The sequence below is a fragment of the Microcaecilia unicolor genome, chromosome 2 (assembly GCF_901765095.1).
Source record: "Microcaecilia unicolor chromosome 2, aMicUni1.1, whole genome shotgun sequence".
Classification (NCBI taxonomy): Eukaryota; Metazoa; Chordata; class Amphibia; order Gymnophiona; family Siphonopidae; genus Microcaecilia; species Microcaecilia unicolor.
The window spans coordinates 452,087,906-452,109,782 of NC_044032.1; the positions used below are offsets into that span (position 1 = coordinate 452,087,906).

General features: G+C 39.4%; 1 protein-coding gene across 3 annotated transcripts in view; it reads right to left on the reverse strand.

Annotated features, from left to right (window-relative positions):
* LOC115461248 (dynactin subunit 1-like) overlaps positions 1-21,877 on the reverse strand; it is a 188,975-nt gene that overhangs the window by 44,273 nt on the left and 122,825 nt on the right. For all 3 annotated transcript variants that reach the window (XM_030190949.1, XM_030190951.1, XM_030190950.1), the window contains exons 19-21: positions 6,564-6,725; positions 4,089-4,220; positions 143-271 (exon numbers count right to left, since the gene is read on the reverse strand). In XM_030190949.1, the coding sequence (XP_030046809.1) occupies positions 143-271; positions 4,089-4,220; positions 6,564-6,725 (423 nt within the window). The remainder of the gene's footprint in view (positions 1-142; positions 272-4,088; positions 4,221-6,563; positions 6,726-21,877) is intronic.

Consider the following 21,877-nt stretch of genomic DNA (forward strand, 5'->3'; position numbering starts at 1 on the left):
AATTGACACTGCCTGTTCTCTTTCTTTTGCTAGATAGTGCATGTTTAATGGTGATTATAGCTATATAATTCTGTGGAATTTAACTAGCTTAACATTAAAATACATTTAATTTTCATTCTGGAGTGTACAGCTGCAGCCCCACCTTGATTTTGAGCGACTTCTTCAGTTCTTTAATGACCGTCTCTCTGTCTTCCAATTTCAGACCAATTCCCTCAGCATCTGTGATCTCAGCTCTGAGAGCAGCAGCCCTCTGTTCTACTGGTGGCGGTAACTGTAATGGAAAGTTGATGTTTAGTAATACAAAAGAACTCACTTCTTAGCGTTTAGCTTTTCCTTAATCAAAAGTCTCTTCTCACATGTTTTTCCCAATAAAAGAACATACGAATTGTCATACTGGTTCATACCAAACACCAATCAAGCCCAGTATTCTCTTTCAACAGTGGTCAATCCAGGTCAAAAAGAGCAGCTAGATTACATACTGTTTGCTCCCAGGTATCAGTGGTTTTACCCAAGTCTACCTTAACAGTTTATGGACTTCTCCAGGAACGTGTCCAAATTTTAATACAATACCCACATATCTTAACTGTTTTTACTAAATATTCTGGAAATAAATTCCAAAGCTTAACTGCGTGCTGAGTAAAATAATGTTTTCTCCAATTTATTGTAAACTTACTACTTCATAGCACGTTCCTTAGTGTTTGTACTTCCTGAAAAACAATTTGCATTTACCTGTTCCATTCCACTCAGGATTTTAAAGACCTCTATCACAACTCCTCTCAGCCGTCTTCTCCAAACTGAAAAGTTCTAACCTCTATAGCCTTTCCTAATAAGGAAGTTATTCAATCCCCTTTATTTTGGTCACCTTCTCAGTACCTTCCCTAATTCTGCTATATCTATTCGAGCAATGGCAACCATAACTGTAAATACTTGAGGGATGGGAGTACCATGGACCAATAAAGACATTACAATGGTACCTATTTTATTTTCCATAAGCTAATACAGCAAAGATACTTATCTGTAGCAGGTATTCTCCAAGGACAGCAGGCTGATTATTCTCACACATGGGTCGATGATCCGCATAGGCCCGGGAATCGGCATAAATATAGCAAAAATAAAAGTTTGCTAGAGTCTTCTGGCGTGCATGCAGCGCCGCACCGCGCATGTGCAGACTGACTTCCCGCCCGTCACGAGACCGTGCTCTTCAGTTAAGTCACAAAGCATAAAGAAATAAACAACTCCAAGGGGAGGTGGGCGGGATTCTGAGAATAATCAGCCTGCTGTCCTCAGAGAATACCTGCTACAGGTAAGTATCTTCGCTTTCTCCGAGGACAAGCAGGCTGAATTATTCCCACACATGGGGAATCCCTAGAATCCAGGCTCACCCAAAACAACAAACATTGGTGAACTGGGCCTTGAAACAGAGAGGACAAACATAGATTAACCTGAAACTATATACAACTTGCTGAGAGTGACCCTGGAACAGAATAAAACGGGCCTAGGCGGGTGGAGTTGGATTCTAAACCCAAACCAGATTCTGCAGTACCGACTGCCCAAACCGACTGTCGCGTCGGGTATCCTGCTCAAGGCAGTAGTGCGATGTGAATGTGTGGACTGAAGACCATGTTGTAGCATTGCAAATCTCTTTAATGGAGGCTGACTTCAAGTGAGCCACTGACGCCACCATGGCTGTGACATTATTTGTTACATTTGTATCCCACATTTTCCCACCTATTTGCAGGCTCAATGTGGCTTACATAGTACCGTAAGGCGTTTGCCATGACCGGTAGAGAAACAAATACAGGTGATATTGTGGTCAAATAAGGTCCGTTTGTTTCAGGCACAATGGGGTCAAAGAGAGGGAAAGTTAGATAATGTCCAATACGATCGTTGGGTTTGCTGTGTTGCAGAGTGTTGGCATCTATGTTGGATCAATAGGGTATGCCCTTTTGAACAGGTAGGTTTTTATTGATTTCCTGGTTTAGATGGTCGTAGATTGTTTTCACTCCTTTTGGCAGTGTGTTCCATAGTTTTGTACTTTATATGAGAAGCTGGATGCATAGGTTGCTTTGTATTTGAGTCCTCTGCAGTATGGGTAGTGGAGGTTTAGGTATGTTCGAGATGATCTGGATCTGTTCCTGTTTGGCAGATCTATGATGAGACAGGGAGGATGAATACATTATCCACAGAGGTAGAGAATGGGGAAAGAGGAGAGATGGGTTTAGGGGGAAGATAAGAAGCTCAGTCTTGGCCATGTTAATTTCAGAAGGCAGTGAGACATCCAGGCAGCAATGTCAGACAGGTAGGCTGGGCCTAGATTCCAGATGAAATTTTTAGTGTAGAGGGATAGATCTAGGAGTCATCAGCATAAAGGTGATACTGACAATCATGGGAGGAGATCAGAGCACCAAGGGAATAAGTATAGATGGACAAAAGATGAGATCCCAAGGCAGAGCCCTGAGGTACCCCAACTAATAGTGGGATAGAAGTGGAGGTGGCTCCACCAGAGCATACGATAAAAGAGCGATGGGAGAAAGAAGAAGAAAGAACAGAGCCCAGAAATCCAAGTAAAGACAGCATATGAAGGAGTAGGTAGTGAAAGTGTCAAAAGCAGCAGATCCAGAAGGATGAAGATAGAATAGAGGCTTTTGGATCTGGCCAAGAATAGGTCATTGGAGACTTTAGCAAGGGCTGTTTCACTTGAATGTAGGGGGTGAAAGCCAGATTAAAGTGGATCAAGAATAGCTTGAGATAAAAGTCAAAACAATGGCAGTGAACAGCACATTCAAGTAGCTTGGATAAGAAAGGGAAGAGAGAGATGAGGCGATAGTTGGAAGGGCAAGTAGGATCCAATGAAGGCTTTTTGATGAGTGGTGCAACTGTGCCATTTTTGAAGGCATCAGGAACAGTGGAAGTGGAAAGTGAAAGACTGAGGATATGACAGATAGAAGGGCTGACAGGGTGTGTGTGTGAAGTTCAGCAGAGAGAAGCAGGTCCCAAGAGCAGCAGATCCCATGTTTTATCATTATGTTACCCCAAATCCTTCTGCTATTACTAAATGTATACTTTCTCATGTATTCTCATTATTCATGATGTATTGTAAGCCACATTGAGCCTGCAAAGAGGTGGGAAAATGTGGGATACAAATGCAACAAATAAATACATAAACAGTAGGAGAGATAGTGCACAGTAGATGGTTGCAAATGGGATCAGAGGAACAGGTACTCAGTTTGGAGGTGGAAAGAAAATGTGCAGCTTCCTCCTCAGTGATTTCAGAGAGATTCTACTTAGGAAATATTTTAAAGAAGTTCTTATTTCCTCAGCAGATGAGCTCCCTATTTCTAATTTTTAATATGTTCCATATAAATTTTGTGTTCAATTTCTTTTTTTTTTTTTGTAATATTTTTATTGAAAGTTTCAAAGTATAATATCACCCAAACAATAGCTTGAAAACATGAACTTTTAACCAGTCCAGTAAAGTCTATCATATCCCTCCCTCCCCGCTTGTGTTCAATTTCAATCCCAGGAAGCTATTGATATTTTGGATTTAACTGTGTATCTTGAGGATTGTTAAGGTATTTCCACTAGATAAGGATAAAAGTTTAAACGAAGATTTTAAGACGATTCACTTTTTTCCTGGTACAAAGATACAAGTGTTTTCTGATACTGCCTGGGCTACTCAGGCCCGAAGGAAAGCTTTTCTCTTACTGAAATCTAGGGTCTTGGCAATAGAGCTACTTTTTTCTTAAATTCCCTTGCAAGCGCTTAAAGTCACTTAGTAGGGGGCTAATTATGTTTTGTAGACACTAGTCAATTAGCAAAAATTTTGGTTGATCAAGTGAGTTTGGGTCCTCTGACAGGTTAAGGCTTGGGGGTCCATATTGTTTTCATACTGGAATTTGTGAGATGTTAAATGCTCTTTCTTTTTGTTTCTTAATAATCCTCTCTCCTCTTGATGTGGGCTATAATTTCAATGATGTGGACATGATTGAAGAAATGTTTATTATTGCTTTATTTCTGAGTTTGTTATATTCCTTTGTGATTTTAATTGCAAACAGTTAAATAAATAAAAATATGAAAAATTTATCTACCTTGATTTGGGGCTTGTCAGCATCATATTCTCCTTCCTGCATGGCTGTAGCCATCTTGTTCATGGTTGTAATAACAATGCTGCAGGACTGACGCAGACACTCATGAGGGTTGATGCCTTGAGCCCCATAAACCTGAAGAGAGAAAGGAAAAAAAAGCTTTACATTTACATTGTCTCATTCTATTCTGACTTACACCATACATTTCACGTTCAAGAGATAGCTCAAAGCAGCTTACAGAAAATCAAAGTTTACAAAAACATACAGAATGAACATGTGAAAATTAATTCAAACCGAAGCACTTTCAGAGACAGCTTTGCACAGAAAACCAAGTTACTTACATTTAGCAGATATTCTCCATGGACAGAATGTTTCAAGTCCTCATAGATGGGTGACATCCAACAGATCCCATCCACAAAGAAAATATCATAGAATAGAGACTTTGTAGAAGCTTTTTGAGATTTCACTAAACAAGTGGACCTCTTCTCACACTGCACTCCTAAAGTGTGGCATTCTCAGTTTACCTTAGAGGACAACTAGAGGAGGTGGGAGAGTGTAAGAACACCAATCCTGCTGTTCCCAGAAAATATCTACTACAGGTAACTTGTTTTTCTCCAAGGACAAGCAAAATAATTTTTATGTGGAGTTCCCATAAAAAGGAAAATGGAAAACTTACTGCCACTGGGCAGACACCAACATAGTTTTTTGTGGCATCAAGCATTTTTTTTTCTTTCAACAAAGGCAACTTGGAAGTTAAGGGAAAATGGGCCTAGGGAACATACAAGAGGGCCCACAGGACAGAATGCCTAGAACTGTTGATGACTGGAAAGGAATTCCCAATGCAATGAGATTTGAACATATGGACTGATGCTCATGTCATAGCTCTACAAGTCTCCTCAGTGGAGGCTAATTTCAAGTGTACTACTGATGAAGCAGCCATGGTTCTCACGTTAGGAGTCTTGATATCATGTTAACCCAAATCTGTGTATACATAAGCTAATGAAATGCTAGCCAACTTCACAGTGTGCATTTGGTAACAGCAGTCCCAGGTTTGAGTGGAGGGGAGGACAAAAACTGGGCAATCTTTTCTGCCACCATAATCATAGGACACTTGTGTCTTCTGGAACCATGTCTTACCACTGAGGAAGCCATATGAATGGTGAACCGGGCCCTGTTGAAGATAAGTGGGATCTTCTTTGATATTTTATAAAAGTGCGTTGGTGTTGATGATTAAGAAGAAAGTATGAACTGACTAAATAATATGAAAATAAGTGGGAGTTTTGAAGACCAATGATTGATAATGGAACCTATATAAAGCAGAACTAAACAAAATGTCTGCTAGGTCTGATTGCTGAGGTCCTTTCCCACACTATAAACAAATAAAATGAGAACATTTATAGTGAAAACATATTCCATTTGGAGCATTGTATAATCAATGTATTAACTTGGAACCTATTATTTGGAGACTTTTCAATTGTTCCAAGTTCATCTCAAATTTTGTTGTTGTACTGATCTTATTTTGGGACACATCATCCAGAAAAACAGCCACAGCAAAATCAAATGACTCAGTGGTGATAAATTCCCTAGCTAGGAGCTTGAAGCCTATAGGCAGCCTGAATTGGGCTGACTTAAAAATCAGATAAAGCTTCAAACTCCAAAGAAAAAAAAACCTAAAGAAGCTGCAAAAGTAAACCATGCAACAGGATTCAGATTAGAAAAAAAAGTTAAATAAATAAAAATCAACCACACAATTTGGGAGCTGAGATGATTGCCACAAAAAGGGTCTGGACCAGCTCCATGGAAAAGTGAGAAAACTCGCACAACAGAGGTAGGCTGGAACAGGTATGCATGAATGGTAGGCCTGCTTAATGGCTTTAGAAAGACTGCTGGAATAGTGCTTCCTGCGCTGGATTCCGTCAGTGACATCACCCCTATGTGAGGATTTATAAGTCCTACTTGTCCTTGGAGAATCGTGTGTACAACTTCTTCATTTCCTATCAGCCCCTTCCTTTTGACACTGCTAATGGGCCTAATGCAGCCATTTTCCATTGCACGGCTTCCATTATTACATAGATGACTTGGCTTTCCACTGCCACCAAGTATTTCGAAGGCATCCAATTCTCTATAGGTTCATTGCACATTTCCTGAGCTAGAAGTCTGATAAAAGGAGTACTTTAAAGGCTAGAACTGTGTGGATACAGCTCCAAAAGACTTTAAGGAAGTTAACATGCACTACATGTCATTTTACTATGTTCATTTTATTCAGTGGGACCCAGTTACTAATAATATGAACTAAAGGCATTAGCACATATTAACAAGTTAGCACACATTAGCAACTCTAGGTGTTGGCTTCCAAGGGATACAGTGCTACCTAGAGTACAAAACATTGCTTGAAGATTCCAGAACTTAAGTGTATCCAACTTAGTACAGAAAAGAATTTAACGTTCTTCATGCTTTGAGACTAGAGGTCACACTCACCTGCTCAGCGGCTTTAAATGATAGATTTTCCAGCCTTCCAGCCTGTAAACCTTCGTTTTCTGACAAGGGTGCAACCATCTGTGCTCCTACAGCAGCCACCTCCTGCAGCACCGCCACTGCCCAGGTCAGATGCTTGCGGCAATCCAACAGCGTATCTGATACCTGTATAAAGGTGCATGAATGCAACAATACAAAATATATTCCAACATAGACATGAAGCAATCTGAGCAGAGCAGGAATGCTGTGTGTAAAAGAGAACACTTTCTAAGATAACGTCAAACACTACTGCTATTTTCATACCACTTCAAATAATTAAATAAAATACTGTTAGTGCACTAGGGGGTTAATCACCCCTTTTGGATAAAAAGGAAGAGGGGCACCAAGCATTACTTTTTAAATCCTCCTTATAAATTGAAAAATGCTGTAAACTTTCTAAAAAATCCTACAGTTCTTTGGCAGCAGGCATGATTTAGAGCCTGCCACCAGGAAGGTGATGTGAATGGAAGAGAATGCCCAGAAGTACAAAATCAATCCATAAAATCTCATGGCATTCTGGACCCTGCATGCCACACACTCAGTGGTAAGCTCTAAACAAAAAAAAAACAAAGAATCACTTGAAGTATGATATACATGCTTTATCTTTCATTTAAAGAAAATGTAAAAAAAAGTAATGTTGAAAATAAAAAACACACTTGTATAAATATTTCTTCTATCTTGCAAAGCTGCTGAAGTGGTAGTACTAATCTTTGCTGAATCTCAGAACTAGAGGGGTACCTCCTCCAAGTACCACTGGTTGGACAGTAGGGGTTCCATTGTTAGCAACAGCCTCAGGCATGCACATATCACCCCAAAAGGGCAAACATTGCTTCCCGTGTCATAATGTGAACCACTATATCTCAGTATGCAAATATTTAACATTTCTGTCCTTTAATTTTCTTTAGCCTTAAGAGAAGTAGAATGAATAGTAATATCAGGGAGTAGTGGTCAGAGCTTAAAAATAATTTTTGATTCAGAGCAATTTATTAATTTAAACTCAATGTTTTGGAGTAATCCCTATTTCCCAGTTCTTCATTTTAACCAATTAGTAACTACCACCACAAAGGGATTTAAGGTAAGGTGTCTCATACTAATAAATAAATAAATAAATAAATAAAAGCCATTTAATTTACATTTACTTTATACATTTAGGACCTTTTTTCTGTAGTTGAAGCCAGACAGAGCAGCCATTGTCTTAATTTTCTGGTAACATCAGCTGCAAATTATATTTTGACAAAAAAATGCATATCTGCAACTACACTGTCCTTAGTCTAACCAAAAAATAAGCAGATAAGAGATGAAGTCAAAGAAGTCATACATTGACAATCCTTTTCAGTTTTACACACTGATTTATACACTAAAGACAACATGTATAGTTATAACAGATTACTGTGCCACATCATTTCCAACTTCAGTCTGCCTTAGCCAGACATGCCTATCTCTTCCATGTCAAAAATGTTAAACCCTAATACAATTTAGTAACTAGCACTGTAATGAGAAAACCAATTTGCAACATGAGTTCTACGGGGATCACAGCTATAAGAGGAATACTCTATTGTTAGCCAATTAATTTAACAGCTCTCATCTCAGACCATACTCTGGGTTGATGGTACTTGATAGCAGCATCAACTCCACTGGTCTCATTTTGCAAGATCAGTATCGCCTGAGCTTCACAAAGCACTTTGTACCAGCTATAATAATTTTCAAAGCATTATAATCTACAAAAGTAACCATAAAATAACTAATATACAACCACCTCAAAATAAAGAACAAAATAAAACATCATAAAGTGATACAGAAAGATTCCTGTAACCTGGTAGGACAGCTAATGCTTCTTTAGTCAGGAGTGGTCTTTAAAAACTTGAGATGGATGAACTTGGTTCCTCTCTTTAAAAGTAGGAGGAAGCTGGGAAAAATAGGCCAGATAGTCTGACCTCTGATGTTAACAGTTAATGGAAAACACTGCCAAAACAGAGGCTAGGGCAACTTCTGGAATCTAGTAGATTTCAGGATTCAAGGCAGCATAGCCTTGCTAGAGGTAAGACTTAACAAATCTGATAAACGTTTTTGACTCGGTAACTTGGGGATTGGGGACTCGGTGGATTGGGGAGAGTACTAGATGTACTAGATGTAGTGTAGTTAGATTTCACCATGACACCTGACATGGTTCTCCATAAGTGACTTATAACTTGAATACCCTTGTGCCTGTGAGCATATTCCTCTTAGTTCATAAGCACTACGCCCATATCATCCTGTCCCACATGGGTTCTGTTACTAGTTGTCAGAACAGTTCGCCCTGTAAAATATCTGTGGAAAACATTTGTTATGGTGAGCAGCAATGACTCAATCCTGTTTATCATCAGAAAAAAATCAGATACACGTGTGAACTCCCAAGCTTAGGATACTCACCTCTATTGCCCTCTTTCAGGAGCAACCATGCAAAATTGGTGCAAGAATTGCAGCATCACACAGACTGCCCAGTACAGCTCGACCAAATGCATGGTCTCTTAATGTGGACTAGTATAAGCAGTAATTCAAGGTAAAGGCACAAAGTAAGGGTCAGATCTTTGCTTTACAATTGTATCCAATGAAACAGACTTCATGAGAGCCACAGCAGCTGCAGTGGTTATGATCTGATGAGTTTTACTTTAGTAGTTGAGAGAGGCACCTGTTTGCTTATAACAAAACTGGAGGAGCTTCTGTAATGGTGATTTTACCAACTTCCTAGTGTCCTATCAATTGAAGTGTGATATGTGGTAAGAGCCCAGAGATATAATCTGATGAAGAACATTTGAAGCCCTAGACAATAAGTTGACAAGTAAGAGGGTGGTAAGTAAGCACAATGGGCCAGGACCAATTTTTGAAGCACCAAATTGAAAATATCTGCCATTTGAAAGCACATGTCTGGTTGATTGTTTTCTTGCAGCAATAAATATATTCTGAATTGTATTGGTAGAGAAGAGATAAATGCTGTTCAGTTTCCAAACTGAGATGAAGGAGATGGCTCTTATCCTGCATGATCTGAAGTCTGCATGGGGGCAAAACTGCAAAAGTCTTCATTTACAGTAACTAATAGTCAATTATTCTAATTAAGATAACAAGAGAGGAGTTTCACTAAGAGTTTTAACTACATTTAATTACTTTCTGAGAAGCAAACACTAAATAAATCACACAATTTACCACATAATCTTAAGGTTCTTTATATTTAATCTAATATCCCTAGTACCTTAAGAAGGTTAAACACAATAATACTAAGACACACTTTGCAGTCCAGTAGCAAGAGGGGTGCTACACAGTCTTATGCACTGAGTGTCACATGTATGATTATCTCCCAGTTGGCGAGAGGTTATGTGTGCGCTTGATGGAAAAAGCTACTAGCTCTCACAGAATGAGTCCGTTCTCTTGAGGCTAGAGTAGCAGGCTTGGAGGAACTGAGCGAGGGAGGCAGAGAGGTACATAGAGGAGGCCTACAGGGACACTATAGAGAAGTCCCACTTCTAGTCTGGCAGCCCCTGTGCTGCCTTGGAGGAGGGAGGTCTCTTAGAAGGAGAGCATCACCCTGGTGAAGTAGGAAGTAATCCTGTAGCCAGGACCTGCCCACCAGGGGATGCAATATCCTCTCGCACCGAGGATGTGTCTCCAGAAGCTTCTGCCCAGGAGGGAAGGGTTAGGACAGCTGTTGTAGTTGGTGATTTGATCATTAGGCATGTAGATAGCTGGTTGGCTGGTGGGAGTGAGGATTGCCTGGACACTGCCTGCCTGGTGTGAAGGTGGAAGACCTCGTGTGTCACCTAGATAAGATTATAGATAGTGATGGGGAGGATCCTGCTGTTTTGGTACATGTGGGTACCAATGACATAGGAAAATGTGAGAGGGAGGTTCTGGAAACCAAATTTAAGCTTACATAGAAAGCTGAAATCCAGGGTAGCATTTTTAGAAATTCTCCACGTTCAACATGCAGGACCCAAGAGGCAGGCAGAGCTCCGCAGTCTCAAAGCATGGTTGAGACAATGGTGCAAGGATGAGGGATTTAAACTTGTTAGAAAATGGACAACATTCTGGGAAAAGGTGAGCCTGTTCCAAAAGGATGGACTCCATCTTAACTGGGATGGAACCAGGCTGCTACTACTAACTTTTAAAAAGGAGATAGAGCAGCTTTCCAGAGGAAACTGGAGAGTCATGGGATAGGCAGTAGTGTTCTATTGTGGATTAAAAACTGGTTAAATGATAGAAAACAGAGAGTAGGGTTAAATGGTCAGTATTCTCAATGGAGAAGGGTAGTTACTGGGGTTCCCCAGGGGTCTGTGCTGGAACCCCTGCTTTTTTAACATATTTATAAATGACCTAGAGATGGGAGTAAACTAGTGAGGTAATTAAATTTGCTGACGACACAAAGTTATTCAAAGTTGTTAAATCGCAAGAGGATCGTGAAAAATTACAAGAAGACCTTACGAGACTGGGCGTCTAAATGGCAGATGATGTTTAATGTGAGCAAGTGCAAAGTGATGCATGTGGGAAAGAGGAACCCGAATTATAGCTATATCATGCAAGGTTCCACTTTAGGAGTCACCGACCAAGAAAGGGATTTGGGTGTTGCTGTTGATGATACGTTGAAACCTTCTGCTCAGTGTGCTGCAGCAGCTAAGAAAGCAAATAGAATGTTAGGTATTATTAGGAAAGGAATGGAAAACAAAAATTAGGGCGTTATAATGCCTTTGTATCGCTCCAGGGTGCAACCGCACCTCAAATACTGTGTTTAATTCTGGTCACCGCATCTCAAAAAAGATATAGTTGAATTACTAAAGGTGCAGAGAAGGGCAACGAAAATGATAAAGGGGATGAGACGACTTCCCTATAAGGAAAGACTAAAGCGGCTACAGCTCTTCAGCTTGGAGAAAAGATGGTTGAGGGAAGATATGATAGAGATCTATAAAATAATGAGTGGAGTGAAACGGGTAGATGTGAAGCGTCTGTTTACTCTTTCCAAAAATACTAGGACTAGGGGGCATGCAATGAAGCTACAAAGTAGTAAATTTAAAACAAATCATAGAAACTTTTTCTTCACTCAATGTGTAATTAAATTCTGGAATTTGTTGCCACAGAATGTGGTAAAGGCGGTTAGATTAGCAGGGTTAAAAAAAGGTTTAAGTCCATAGACCATTATTAAAATGAACTTGAGGAAAATCCACTTTTTATTTCTGGGATAAGCAGCATAAAATGTTTTGTATTTTTTGGGGATCTTGCCAGGTATTTGTGACCTGGATTGGCCACTGTTGAAAACAGGATGCTGCGCTTGATGGACCTTTGGTATGTTCCAGTATGGCAATACTTATCTACTTATGGAAAGCCGACAATCACCCAGGAGTGCATGGTTCGGTGTGGAGTATCCTTGAAGGATATTATTAAAACAGGACATTTAGGGAATCCCAATAGACAAGTTTCAATAATGGTGAAAGAAAGCCAGGAGTGTTTAATGGGAGAACAGGGTAAAGGATGCAAATTATCCCTATCAACTTCTAAGCTGCTTGTAGATACTAGGAAAAAAACAATTTGATGTGTCTATATACAAATGCTAGAAGTCTAAAAATAAGATGGGAGAACTAAAGCATACAGCACTAAATGAAGAGGTAGATATAACAGGCATACAAGAGACTTGGTGGAGGGAGGACAATCAATAGGACACTGTTTTCAGGGTACAAATTATATCGTAATGATGATAGAGTGGATCAAATTGGGGGGGGGGGGTGTGCTATATGTTAAAGAGAGAACAGAGTCAAACAAAATAAATATTCTATATGAACGGATAATGGCGTTGAATCCTTGTGGACAGAAATTCCATGTGTGAAGAGAAAGAGTATACTGGTATGGCTGTATACCGTCCGCCAGGACAGAACAAGCAGAGAGATGAACAAATGTTTACACAAATTAGGAAAGCTGGCAAACTGGGCAACACTATAATGGGTGATTTCAATTATCCTCTTTCAATGTGATACTGGAACACCCTTGCTCACACCAAAAAAACATGGAGGAAAAAGCCCTCAGTAACAAGGAACCACACCACATTAGCACACAGATATTTCAAAAGGTAGGCTTCAAAGATAATCACAGGTCAGAAAAAAAAACTCCACAAACACCAGCATCACATCATCAACAAGGGTCAATTTTTCATTAGGTATTAATAGGAAAGGAATGGAAAATAAAAATGAGGAAGTTATAATGTCTTTGTATCGCTCCATGATGCGATCGCACCTTGAACACTGTGTGCAATTCTGGTCACTGCATCTCAAAAAAAGATATAGTGGAATTAGAAAGGGTACAAAGAAGGGTGATGAAAACGATAATGGGGATGGGATGTCTTCCCAATGAGGAAAGGCTAAAGCGGCTAGGGCTCTTCAGCTTGGAGAAAAGACAGATGAGGGAGATATGATAGAGGGCTATAAAATAATGAGGAGTGGAGCAGGTAGACGCCAATCGCTTGTTACTCTTTCCAAAATTATGGACTAGGGGGCACGCAATGAAGTTACAAAGTAGTAAATTTAGAACAAATAAAAAAAAAGTATTTCTTCACTCAACGTGTAATTAAACTCTGAAATTCATTGCCAGAGAATGTTGTAAAAGCAGTTAGCTAAGCGGGGTTTAAAAAAGGCTTAGATAACTTTCTAAAAAAAAAAAATCCATAAGCTATTATTAAGATGGACTTGGGGAAAATCCACTGCTTATTTATAGGATAAGCAGCATAAAATGTATTGTACTGTTTTGGGATCTTTCCAGGTATTTGTAACCTGGGTTGGCGGCTTGTTGGAAACAGGATGCTGGGCTTGATGGACCTTCGGTCTGTCCCAGTATGTCAACACTTATGTTTTTAGGCAAACCAAAATCACACTGGGCAAATGTCCATTAAGCTTCTGCAAATATAAGGTCAATTAAGAGAAATAGGGTACTCCTGTTGGGATTTTTTTTGCACACACCAGTGCTATCAGATGAGTATTACAGTTTCTTCTGCTATTTTTAAAATTTGGGAACTGCTGCTGTTTTCTGTTCTGTGGATGTGGTCTTAAAGGACCTTATGTTTGCAGAAGCTTGATGGACATTTGCCCAAAGTGATTTTGGATTGCCTAGTTGATGGTTTGATGCTGCTGTTTGTGGAGTTGTTTTTTTTTTCTGACCTACGATTATCTGTGAGCCTACCTTTGAAATAGCTATGTGCTAATGTGGTGTGGTATGGCTCGTTACTGAGGTCTTTTCTCCCCACATTGTTTGGGTGTGAGCAGGACATCCCAGTATCACATTGTAAGAGACTGGATTTGTTTTGAATTTTGTTTCCATTCTTCCCTTGTGAATTTTTTCTTGATTTCAATTACCCCAATATTGACTGGATAAATGCTACATCAGGGAGCGCTAGGGAGGTAATATTCTTAGATGTAATAAACGATTGTTTCTTGGAGCAACTGGTCCATGAATCGACAAGAAGGGGAGCTATTTTAGATCTAGTTCTTAGTAGAATGCAGGGCATGGTACGAGAGGTAATGGTGTTGGATCCACTAGGAAACAGTGATCATAACGATCAAATCTGAGCTGATATCTAGAGTGAAATCACTAAAGATGTGACTGACAAAATGAGGAAAATGGTTAAAAAGAAGCTGAAAGGTTGGCTGCAAAGGTTAAGACATTAAATCAGGCATGGACATTGTTTAAAATACCAACGTGGAAGCCCAGACAGGTAGTATTCCACGTATTAACAAAGTTGGAAAGAACAGCAAATGACAGCCAGTGTGGTTAAAAGGTGAAGTGAAAGAGGCTATTAGAGCATCATTCAAAGAATGGAAAAAAGATTCAAATGAAGAAAATAAGAAGAAATATAAGCAGTGTCAAACTAGAAGCAAAGCACTGATAAAGAAGGCTAAAAGAGAATATGAAGAAAAACTTGCCATGGAGACAAAAACTCATAGTAACACCTTTTTCAGGTACATCAGAAGCAGAAAGCCTGTGAGGGAATCCGTGGAACCGTTAGATCACGAAGGAGCAAAAGGGGAACTCAGGGAGGATAAGGCCATAAGAGAGAGACAGAATGAATTCTTTGCTTTGGTCTTTACAGAAGATGTAAGAGGTCTACCTGTACCAGAAATGGTTTTCAAGGGTGACAATACGGAGGAACTGAAAGAAATCTTGGTGAACCTGGAAGACGTTATGAGCAAACTGACAAGTTAAAGAGTGATAAATCACCTGGACTGGATGGCATACACCCCAGAGTACTGAAAAAACTCAAACATGAAATTGCTATTCTATTGTTAGTAATCTGTAACCTTTCGTTAAAATCATCCATAGTATCTGAAGATGGGAGGGTGGCCAACGTAACGCAAATTTTTTTAAAAGGGTTAAGAAAAAGTTTGGGTGTTGTTTGGATGCACAGCTACCTATGTGTGACTGTGGTCGATATATTTGCTTTGGTCTTTAATAAAGATGATTTAAACATAAAAAAGGGTTTCAGGGGTGATCCAGGAAATTACAGACCGGTAAGCCCGATTTCAGTGCAGCAAAAAACAGTGGAAACTATTATAAAGAATAAAGTTATGAATACAGACATGGTTTAGTGGGACAGAGTCAACATGGGTTCAGCTAAGGGACGTCTTGCCTCACCAATTTGCTTAATTTCTTTGAAGGTGTAAATAACATGTGGCTAAAGGTGAGCTGGTTGATGTAGTGTATTTGGATTTTCAGAAAGCTTTTGACAAAGTTCCTCATGAGAGACTCCTAAATTAAAAAATCATGGGATAGGAGACGATGTCCTTCTGTGGATTAGGAATTGGTTACTGGATAGAAAACAGAGTAGGGTTAAATAGCCATTATTCTCAATGCAGGAGGGTGAATAGTGGAGTGCTGCAGGGATTTGTACTGGGACTGATGCTATTTAACATATTTATAAATGATTTGGAAAACAGAATGATTGAGGTGATTAAATTTGTAGATCACACAAAACTTGTCAAAACACATGCAGATTATGAAAAACTGCAGGGAGACCCTAGGAAACTAGAAGACTAGGCATCCAAATGGCAGATGAAATTTAATGTGGACACGTGCAAAGTGATGCACATTGGGAAAAATAATCTGAAATCATAATTACCTGATGCTAGGGTCCAGCTTAGGAGTCGGCACTCAAGAAAAAGATCTAGGTGTCATTTTAGACAATACACTGAAATCTTCTGCCCAGTTTGCGGAGGTGGCCAAAAAGTTAACAGGATGATAGGAATTATTAGGAAAGGAAAGCATAACTTATTTCCTTTCCTGTTTTAAACTGTAGTTCTTTTCCTGTGTTGTGTTATAAGTTTTATTTTTAAATTTGTACACTGCTTTGAACTATACACTAGCAAAGGTGGTATAGGAAGTCTAAATAAATAAAGACCAAGAATATTATATAATGCTTCTGTATCGCTCCATGGTGCAACCTCACCTTGAGTATTGCATTCAATTCTGGCTGTCGTATCTCAGAAAAGATATAGCGAAATTAGAAAAGGTTCAAAGAAGAGCAACCAAAATGATACAGAGCATGGAACGCCTCCCATAAGTCTAGAGGGGTTAGGACTCTTCAGCTTGGAAAAGAGGCTGAAGGGGGAGAGGGATATGATCAAGGTCTATAAAATCTTGAGTGGTGTAGAATGGGGTGGAAGTTAATCGATTTTTCACTCTTTCAAAAACTACAAAGATCAGAGAACACTCAATGAAATTACATGGAAATACTTTTAAAACAAATAGGAGGAAATATTTTTCTCACTCAAAGAATAGTTAAGCTCTGGAACTTGCCACCGGAGGATGTGGTAGCAGCGGTTAGCATATCTGGGTTTAAAAAAAGGTTTAGACAAGTTTCTGGAGGAAAAGTCCATAGTCTGTTATTGAGATTGACATGGGGGAAGCCACTGCTTGCCCCGAGATTGGTAGTATGGAATGTTGCTACTAATTGGGTTTCTGCCAGGTTCTTGTGACCTGGATTGGCCACTGTTGGATGCAGGATACTGTGCTAGATGGACCATTGGTCTGATTGAGTATGGCTATTCTTGTTATTATTTAAGAAAGGGAACACTTTCTATTAAAGCAAATAAGGAGCTGCAAGAATCAGTGCCTGGCCTTTCAAAATTTGTGATTGCTATGAGCAATATGGGGGAATAAGCAATTAAAAAGCCCATAGAAATTGCAAGTGCACTCCCACTAAAGACCCAGGAGATGGGTCTACTGAATAACAGAGGAGTACCTCTGCATTTTTGTTGCTAGCAAAGACGTCAATTTGATGGGTTCACCAAGGCTGAAAGATGCTCTACAGGGTGTGGTTCTGAACTTCAGGAAGATAAAACACTTGTATCTGGATACAATTGGCAATGACAAAAGTCTGAAATCTTTGATGCTTCTCTCATTTTTTTTAATGTAAAACATGGTAACTCGGTTGCCTATCTGAATGGACAAAGACCTGAAGAGCATAACATATAGATCAAAGTTCTAAGCAATTGGTAAGAAGTTCCAAAGCTGGTGTAAAATGTGAGTGTACTATATATGCATGTTTTATGAAACATGTAGGTACACATATACATCATATTCTTCTGCTTACTCAGTGTATGAAGCTGGAAAAAAAACAGACATGATAACATAATCCATCTGATTTTGCATAGTTGAATAGGTATCAAAACTTGTGGATGCACTCTTGCTATACAATCTGTGGACAATTGCACAATCTTGATATATGCCGGATATTTTATAAAGTAGCCTCAATAGCCCAGGGAACCATTAATTAGGACTCCACTGAATTGGCCTGTATCATGGGCTCCTCCTACTTTCCGAAAAAACATCCACAAGTAACAAAAAACTCCCTACTCAAGGGAGAAAAAGATCTTGTGAACAAAAAAACGGATAGAGGGGTATTTTAGTAATCTAATGCAAATATCAATATAACTATGAGTGCATTACACCACAGAGAGTAATAAATGGAAGTAAAGAAAATATGTATATAGTCACTTCACAATCCTCTTAAAAATGTATACTGAAACGATATTCAAAAGAGAACCACCATTCATTAAATTGCTACTTGATTAGAATCTTTTTCAATGTTGTAATAAACCACTTATCTTGAAGCCTGGAAATGTTGTCACTTCAAAATATTTCTCCTGATGAAGAACGCGAAACAGTGGGGTCCCTTGCTGTCGAGAAAATTAAGAAGACATTACGGCTGAGTATATTAACCGCTGTAGTAGTACCCACGCATACAAATTTCACTTCACAACCGGAACTATATGTGACTGAAAAACATGAACCAGGGCTGGAAACCGTTCATAATTGCTTATGGTGGATTTGGCTACTCGAATTTTGAATTTTGAAGTGACAACATTTCCAGGCTTCAAGATAAGTGGTTTATTACAACATTGAAAAAGATTCTAATCAAGTAGCAATTTAATGAATGGTGGTTCTCTTTTGAATATCGTTTCAGTATACATTTTTAAGAGGATTGTGAAGTGACTATATACATATTTTCTTTACTTCCATTTATTACTCTCTGTGGTGTAATGCACTCATAGTTATATTGATATTTGCATTAGATTACTAAAATACCCCTCTATCCGTTTTTTTTGTTCACAAGATCTTTTTCTCCCTTGAGTAGGGAGTTTTTTGTTACTTGTGGATGTTTTTTCGGAAAGTAGGAGGAGCCCATGATACAGGCCAATTCAGTGGAGTCCTAATTAATGGTTCCCTGGGCTATTGAGGCTACTTTATAAAATATCCGGCATATATCAAGATTGTGCAATTGTCCACAGATTGTATAGCAAGAGTGCATCCACAAGTTTTTGATATATGTTAGTGCACTCTAGACAATTTGAGATATTTTGATAGTTGAATAGGTATCTAGCATGACTCCCAAATTTCGGATACAGGATTTAACAGGAAGTTTTACTCCCTGTTAAATCCTGATAAATCTCTACCTCTATTCCACCCAAACTACATCCCCAGGAATGACATGGAGGTTTCGTTGGGAAAAAAGACAACTATATTACTACCTTAAGTATAAATCAGATGAAAATGTGTGTCCAAAAACAAAGTGTAATGGCCCAGGTAAAAGAAGTATAGTCCTGATAAGAGTCACTTCTTAAGTTTACAGTTTAATAAAAATTTACTATACTGCTCACACTGACTTGCAGAACTGAGCGGTGTACAATCTAATAAAAGCATTGAAAGGAACTCCATATTGTAAGACAGAAAGCCATACATGCTCAAAAGAATAAGAGACAAATCAAAAGAAGTAGAATTTAAAGGAAATCGAGCAGAGTAAGCCTCTGTTCAAATGGATAATCCTAGCAAAGAGAAGATCCTTGGATTGTCAACTTTTTCTCTGCTCCTTAGGCCACTTGGAGCCAGTACAGATGAATAGGGAAGTAGGTGTGAAAAAAAAAAATCAAGGGCATGAATTTTGGCATTTAGAGGGCTCAGTGATTTTCTTGTACTCAAATGTTTTTTGTCATTGCTATAGATCATGTCACTAATGGGGCTTTTAACATGTCACACAGTCTGCATTAACATGAAATTCAGGAAATGAAAAATACCAGTGAAAATGTCTAAGTAGTTGAAACTCAACAACCGCTGATCCAACTTATAATTGGACCGCTGATTGCTTTACTCTGCTCTACGTGGCCAATTATTCGACCCACGTTGGCAAGAACCCTCATCAGTCACAGTCCTCTTTACTAGCACTAGCAGTAATACATTTTTTCACTTTTTTAGAAAACCTTTTTGTATATACATGCTGTGCAATATCGCAAAACAAATACTTAGCTGCGGCTGTGCTGGAATGATAGCGAATGCCCGCACCCAACAGCGAGCCCCTGTTTCGCTCAATGCTTCTAAGGGGCCGGACTTTTACTTCTCTTTTATTAATTTTTAACAATCATATACATTTATGAGTGATAATACACTAAAACAGAATCCTACAACAGGAAATAATACATTCAAATAGTGTGTTACCTATCGTCCACAAAAATAGGAAAATGATCCAAGAAAAAGGAAAAAAATCTTTATGCTTAATTTAGCAAATTTCACTAATAATAATCAAAACGAGCTGCTTAATTCCTGATTGGGTAACTCCAATCTGTCATACAGTGTTACGTATGTGACTAAACTTGTACATTGACTTCTTCTCTGCTCTTAAGGAAATCCTCCAACTGATTTGGGTCAAAAAAATGATATTGTTTAGATTGGAATTTTATTCTGCATATACAGGGGTATCTCAGAAGGAAATCTGCACCAATTGCTATCACCCTTGGTCGTAATAGTAAAAACATCCTACGTCTCTTCTGAGTTTCCCTGGACAAGTCAGGAAAAACTCTAACTTTTGAACCCATAAACAGAGAATCCAAATGTCTCAGGGAAAGTTTGAGCACTGCGTCTCTATCAATTTCCAAAGCAAATGTGACCAATAAAGCGGTCCTCTGAGTTATAACCTCAAGGGAAGATTCTAGGAATGTAGTGAGATTCATTGCACCTTGTACAGGTAATTCGCCTGACGTTTTCACATCTGTTTGAATATAATAAGCTCGTGTTATAGGTGGCAATGAACTCTCTAACATTCCCAGAATTTCCATTAAGTATTTTCTAGCCATTTGAATTGGCACAACTAAAGGAGATCTAGGAAAATTTATAAACCGCAAGGTAAGTCTCTTAGATTGATTTTCTAAATACTCCAGGCGTCTTAGGGTAGAATTCTTGTCTTTAATTAAGGCTTGTTCCACTAAGTCCAATCTCTCCATTTTCTCAGACAATTTCTTAGCCTCGGATGCTTGGAGTTCAAAAGTCTGTATTTGGTCTAACACAGTCTCTGAAAGTACTTTAATTGTTTCCATATTTTTCAAAATTAAAGATTGTAGAGCAGATTGGGTCGCAGAAGTTAGGTCCCACAGTGACTCTAATGTCACTACGGCAGGTTTTGGTACTGTTCCCACTGAAAAATCCGGAAGAGGAGCCTTTGAAACCTGCTCCAGGGTACTCACATTTTTAGACAAAACGTAAGCTGCTGATATTCCCGCTCCTCGCTGCTCATCGGATCCAGTTGTCCTCTCAGGCCGGCTCCCTCCCCGTTCTCCATGCATTCCACCTGGGATCATGGCGTCAGGGCTAGCACTCAGAGTTTCTATTCCGGGTTGTGGGGGTGCCGCACGTTCGGCGGGGCTCAGGGAAACCCCGTCTGCACTGCCGTCTGGCGTCAACACGCCAGCTCCGGCAGAAGGAGTAGACGCCAAAACAGGACCGAAGGAAACTCCGAAATGCTGCAGCGTCGGTTGGTGAAGCTGGGGCGTTCCGCCCGGGACTTGGGGAGCCTCACGAACTCTTCCTCTCCTCTTCCCCATCATAGACGGGTAAGCCGCTTTCACCAAGGTAGGCTGGGGCACTATCGGAGCGCGTCCGGCTAAGCAGCTCTAACCGTCGCCATCTTGAATCCCAATCACACACCTCGGGGCCGGACTTTTACATCTTTTCACAGCACCTTCCACAAGCCATCAGGATTACGCTGGCTGATGGCTTGTGGAAGGTGCTGTGAAAAGATGTAAAAGTCCGGCCCCTTAGAAGCATTGAGCGAAACAGGGGCTCGCTGTTGAGTGCGGGCATTCGCTATCATTCCAGCACAGCCGCAGCTAAGTATTTGTTTTGCGATATTGCACAGCATGTATATACAAAAAGGTTTTCTAAAAAAGTGAAAAAATGTATTACTGCTAGTGCTAGTAAAGAGGACTGTGACTGATGAGGATTCTCACCAACATGGGTCGACTAATTGGCCACGTAGAGCAGAGTAAAGCAATCAGCGGTCCAATTATAAGTTCGATCAGTGGTTGTTGAGTTTCTGAAGCCCTTTCCTTTATTAAGTAAAAAGGTTACCTTGATAACAGAGATAGTTTGCTTGCTGTATTTAAAGATTTGTATGTTCAAATGAGCACAAGCACCAAGAGTATAGTTTAATAACTAAGTAGTTGAAAGAAAAGAGTAGTTTAAAAATATACTAGAAAGGAAATGGAATCATTCAGGAGGAGATGCCATTGATGCTTTGTTACCAACAATGAGAGATTTATCAGGATTTAACAGGGAGTAAAACTTCCTATTAAATCTTGTATCAGAAATTTGGGAGTCATGCTAGATACCTATTCAACTATGCAAAATCAGGTGGATTATGTTATGTCTGGTTTTTTTTTTTCCAGCTTCATGCACTGAGTAAGCAGAAGAATATGGTGCCTGCCTCCGATTTCCATACGACCATGCAG